General features: G+C 34.2%; 1 protein-coding gene across 2 annotated transcripts; it reads right to left on the reverse strand.

The window, feature by feature from the left end:
- Positions 1–3,358: 3,358 nt before the first annotated feature.
- LOC121215613 (vesicle-associated protein 1-2) lies at positions 3,359–5,928 on the reverse strand. 2 transcript variants are annotated; one of them, XM_041090555.1, is made up of 8 exons: positions 5,732–5,928; positions 5,577–5,647; positions 5,346–5,427; positions 4,915–5,030; positions 4,664–4,828; positions 4,520–4,570; positions 3,922–3,999; positions 3,359–3,756 (listed from the first exon to the last, which is right to left on the reverse strand). In XM_041090555.1, the coding sequence occupies exons 1-8, from the start codon at positions 5,781–5,783 to the stop codon at positions 3,646–3,648; spliced, it is 726 nt and encodes a 241-aa protein (XP_040946489.1). In that variant the 5' UTR covers positions 5,784–5,928; the 3' UTR covers positions 3,359–3,645. The 2 variants fall into 2 exon arrangements, with proteins under 2 accessions (XP_040946489.1, XP_040946488.1); XM_041090554.1 differs by having other exon boundaries at positions 3,922–4,002.
- Between the last annotated feature and the right edge of the window lie 72 nt (positions 5,929–6,000).

Here is a 6,000-nt window from a genome sequence, read left to right on the forward strand (position 1 = left end):
AAAAATAGATCAAATTAGGAAAACAAGTTTAATATAAAGGAATCATGAAATGACTAATCATTTACTATTTCAAGTAATAGTCATTTTTATCACAAAAGATACAATGACAACCATGAGAAAAAGATGGATCGAATTAGGAAAATAGAGTTAACATAAATGAATCATGGATATCCTATGAAGGTAACACATATAAAAAAATCTTTGGAGAAAAGTTTAATAATTGTAGATTTTATAATGTCCTATAGAGGAACCATCCAAATTTTTTTATGGAACAACAATGTCAATCCTAATTCCTCTAGTTTCCTGAGGCCTCCGCAAAAACCATATAATTAATGCACCCTTTTAAGTCTAATAATCAAGAGAGAAATCATAGAATAGTACGAAAATTACCTCTAAATGTTAGGATGAACAAGTTAGAGGAAGACAAACATTACTTCAAAGCTTTTATGAAAAATATAGAAAACCATCTTGCTCAACTACTTTAAGCTATGCATTCTTAGCTAATTGTCAGTATTTCTAGCAATATTGGAAATATGTAACACCCCTCACTAGGTCCTGTCATCGAATCTGAGCGATAAGATGCTACGGCAATTATCGGAACAATTACACACAATTCATAAATAAAAAATTCAATTAAATATTGAATAACTACATACATCCACATAAATCATGTTTTGCAAGCAAAATCGAGTTTAAATTGAGCTTACGAAAACTCTAGAATTGACCTGATATCAAACAATAATCATTTTGAAACTTTTACAAAAAGAAGAGCAATTGTGCAAAACATGAGTCACACGGCCGTGTGGTCAGGCCGTGTGGTAAGCTGTAACCGTGTGAAATTAGAGTCACACGGCCATGTATCAAAACCGTGTACCTCACTATGGTTGTGTGGGTAAAAAATGCAATTATTCAACAAAAGTCACACGACCATGTATTTAGACCGTGTAACAAACTGAGGCTGTGTGAAATCTAGATGACCATATCTATAGTAGTCACACGAGTGTATGGCTAGCTCATGTATCCATTGGAAATCGTGTGTTTCCTATACGTCCTATATTTTAGTGGCATACAGTCATGCCACTAACTTGCGTGTGACACATAGCCGTGTGGTCAGACCATGTGACATAAAATATGTCATTTAGGGCCTACTTCATGCCTAACCATATTCAAACCATAATCTATGTTCAAATGCACAATGATGCCTACTCAAAACCTGCATAAATCCAATAGAAAATATACTAATTTGACATAGCACATTCATTCAAAATACCAATATGCCTCAAATGACACCCAAAACATTTCAATTCACAATAAAAAAGTATTCCCAAATTCAACCAAGTCATCCACAATACATGTTCAATCTATCAACAAATGACCATTTCATGTCTAACATAACCAATATTTTTCTTACCAATTCATATTAACATTAGCATGCTATTTACTTAATCATTTCACTATTAATCATCATTCAATATACCTTATCTATTTACTACCTTGCATTGTATCTATTTCATCTTTAAGCATATCCAACACATTATAAGCACAGGATCCATATCATCAATAGCTAACATTTACACATGCACCAACAATGCCAAAATATCAACTTTCATCCATTTAGCAAAATATAGGTATGAGGCCCCTTAAGTACATGCTAATAAACTAACTAAAGTATCACCAACATGATAGGTCGGAGATCACGACTGAATGTTGATATCAACAAATGTATGTGATCCAACACTTAACCTATGGACGGAAAATAAAATTGTACGTTGAGTATGAACTCAGTGGTATTTCCATAATCTAAATATTAGAACAAAATATAAAACATATAAAGATATGGATTAACGATCATAAGGTGTATATACTAACCAAATATTAAACTATATCTACTATCATTATAATATCGAATGCAATCTTATAACATAGTTAACATCTCAACAAAATATATTGTCGTATGTCTATCTCAATTTTGAGCTTTCAATAACAATTAATATTATCGGTCTTTATATCAATTTATTTCATAATTCATGATTTCTGCTTTCACTTTTAACCCCCTATTAACTTGGCTGGAATTCGGACGGCTATATGAATCCAACTAATCACACCAGTTTGACACCCACTTTTAAACTAGCTTGTGTCCGTACAACCGAACCTGCTAGGGACCTAATGGGACCATGTTTGCACTTTAGGCAATAATGTTTTCTTTTGCAATGCCAAGTACAGCCATGCTCAAGCTCATTTCTTGGGCTAGCAAGTCAATTGTTGGTAATTTTCCATCATTCGGTTTCAATGTTTTGACGTGTGTCTGTTAATTTTATTATTCACACTTTAATCCTTGATTCCATAGGCAAATGGATGAACTCTCAATTAGTCAATTCCATTAGCTGATTTTATGGTCTTGCTTTCTTTTGTTTATCCAAATTGACTCCATCGATGTTTTTTCTTTTGAATCAGTTCATTCAAGTTAATGATAATAGTTAAGATGATCTTATAAGAGATCAAAAATGAATTATATCCATCGATTAGCAGTTATACCCAAATCAATGGACTTGCAGATTTTAATATATACACATAATTTTTTAAAATATCTACGGAATATAATAAATGTATATAATGCAATATATACAATTTTAACCAAAATTAACCAATTTAAACAATCAAACTAACAAAGGTTCAACCCGTTAAAACCTAAATCTATTTGTTAGTTGATTAAAGTACGAAATTGGTTAAGTCGAAGTTTCAAATTTTTTAACCAAACTAATTGATTGGTTCCCTTCAACCGAAGGAAAAGTCTTCGAAGTATGATATTAATATTGTTGAACGGGGTCGACTCTTTCGGGAGAAGTCTTCGAAGTGTCGTTCGTCGGGCAACCAACTCGGACCCCCAACAACCGAAAATATTGTCCCTTGGGGGAGGGTTTTGTCCCCAGCCTTCGAGGAGAGACAGCGTGTCGTGAGCGGCTGCCCAGAGGGCCTGGTTCATGGAGGGGGGCGTCTCGCCCTTGGTGGGTGACTGTACATCCACTTACAGTCAAGGTGCTCCCTGCTCCATGAACCAGACCTTTAGGGCAGCCGTTCACGGCATGCTGGCTCTTGGCAGAGCACAGGAGACAACCCTCCCCCGGGGACAATACCTTCGGTTGTTGGGGGGTCCAAGTTGGCTGTCCGGCAAACTACACTTCAAATACTTCTCCCGAAGGAGTCGATCCCCCCACAACAACTATGATATTCAATCTTAACCAAAAATAATTTTTTAAAAAATATGATATTCAGATTTTAATTCAAAAAATTAGGTATAAACTTTATAAATTCATGATGATGCATCAATCAATATGCATGGAAAAAAAATGGTAGCTGATTAAGCATTACAAAGCTATGTATAATCATTAACAAAATTTCTCACTTTTTTTTCTTTTCTAAGTAACAGAAAGAATGCATGCTACAACTAGCAACTACAAGAATCAAAGAATTAAGAATTCACTTGTAATAAGTCTTTGCTAATTGGACTGAGCTAACCTTTTTCTAACCTTTTTCCTTCATCAAATTCATAAAGATCAACTAAAATATGCAGGTGCCACGTGTCACAATCCGCATTTGAAGTCTTGGCCCGTGCACAGGCAGGAGATAATTGAAGAAAACAGTCGCTTATGACTTCTTCATCATATATCCCATAAATATGCCAAGCAAGCCGATGATGATGACAAACATGAACGACACGCCGCCGCCGCTTTTGTTGCCTTCGCGCTTCAACAGTTCCTAAAACATTTGTAATCTTTATGTGTAAGTTGGCTCAGAGATGAAGAGAACATAATAAAAAGGGTGGAGATTGATGTTTGATCGAATTTTCATTAACTAGCAAATTAAGGGGTCAAGGAACTTTACTACTCTACAAGCAATCAAGCCACAATCTATTCCCCTCACCAGTTCATGACGAATCTTGTTACATTGTTGAAGTGCGCTTTTTTTCTCCTCGGTCAGCTTCGTTATATGAGTTCTTGTCTGCTATTATAGAAAGTATTATTGAGGATTATATACTTGGCATGTATCAACATCACATTCAATATATGTTAAAGATTACAGAGCTTCAGGACTCAATACTGCAAAAGTCGGTTAAGCATGCACATGAACAAGGGGGAAAAATCGCAAGAACAATTGTTCCTTCTAGCTGCAACACTACATTCAATGATCAAATTGAATATGAGACAAATTCCAGGTACTCCAATAGATCTCCTGTTGTCTGACTAACAAAATCAGACTATGGGTCGGTGGGTTCCGTTGGTAGCTCTATACATTTTGGTCTGAACAATTAGAACTAAAATGTTTGTAAAAGCAGATAATTTGACTCGAAACCATCCATTTAACCAAGCAAGTGAATGGATATATCTGACCCAAAAATATGGACGTTACTACATCTGGTCCAAAACTAATGACTATTACCAACTTACAAACATGAATTAAAATCAACTATGCATATGCAGCAGCAAACAATTACACAGCAAATAAAGAATAAGAAATTTACCTCGGGAGATAAATCTTGAGCTTCAAGCTGTTCGTTAAATGCTTTAGCAGCCTGCATTCAGCAACAAAAATGCACACCATTAGCATCTGTAGAATGAACTGCAGACAACAAGAGAAACGATAAGTATATGCAGCAAGATCTGACTGTAGAGAATTCTGCGGCATTGACATGTCCGTTGTCTGAAACCGAGCCTCTCGGTGAAGACCCTTCTTCTGAACCTTCATGTACTGGTGAAGGTGGTTGTGGTGGTGAAAGGTAAACGACTTTCAACTTGCATTCCTCAACCACATGCCCAGCTTCCTTGTTAAACTGGGAAAAATAAAAAAAGATCCCCATAGATCATCCTAACCATCAAGCAATAATACTAATACAATATAATATAAATAATTAGATACCAGTTCTGAAGTTATATCCTTTGCAGTTATTCCATCATTTACTTTTACACTTTGAAGGAGGAATTTATCCCTGCAATTCATATCAGGAGGTGCCTCTTTTTGCGCTTGCATGGTAACTAAATTCATATCAACAAATCAATTACAAGTTATCTGGAATCCAATCGATTTACTTATATTAGTGTAAACTTTCAGTAAAATTAAATATTTTAACAATTCAACCATCATATTTCACGGTTAATTCCTGTATTCTGGATAGATACCATAGAAATATCAGATTGATTTGATACTTTACATGACAAGTACAAAATATTGATGAATTCAATGATCGGAGTGTCAAAATATTAGTTTTACACTAATGTAATAGGATTCATCCCTTAATAATAAGAAATTAACAGTAAATGAGCTAACAAAATGTAATTTATTTAGTGTACCTATAACATCGGATGTGGATCGAGGCAAGACGACACCAGCGTTAGGACGAACGCAATACTTCTTCGGATTTGTTGTTTTCACCTGAAAAGAAAAAATAAAATCAATTAACTCACAAACGGAATCCACAATTTCGAATTCGAGATTCAAACAATTTTCAGGTTCACAAACAGAGCAAAAAGAATAAAAAAAATTAAAAATTAAAACACCGATATGAATGATGAAGAATATACCTTGAAAGCTACATAATTATCGGTTTTATTCGATAATTGAAGAGAGCAAGAGATCTGTTTCCTCAGCGCAACTATCCATAGAAACAAAATAAAAAATAAAAAAATAAAAAAATCAAAGAAAAATAGAAATTACAGGAGGGAAGAAAATGACTTACAAGGAAACTTGAGTTCTAAAGGATGGATGCTGAGGAGATCGCCCCTGCTCATTTCGAAACAATGGCTTAATAATCGAGAAATTAATCAAAAATAATAATACAGAAATTAATCACTAATCTCTCTCTCTTCTTATTTTGGGGGAATCGGCTACTATTAGTAAACTGTGTTTTTCTTTTCTTTTGAAAACTAGTGATTTAAATTGATTCAATTAATTTTTTAAATAAAATTTGAGTTTGTTAAATTCGAAAATAATAATTTATTTGAGAAT

This window comes from Gossypium hirsutum, chromosome D03 (assembly GCF_007990345.1).
Source record: "Gossypium hirsutum isolate 1008001.06 chromosome D03, Gossypium_hirsutum_v2.1, whole genome shotgun sequence".
In the NCBI taxonomy this organism is placed as follows: Eukaryota; Viridiplantae; Streptophyta; class Magnoliopsida; order Malvales; family Malvaceae; genus Gossypium; species Gossypium hirsutum.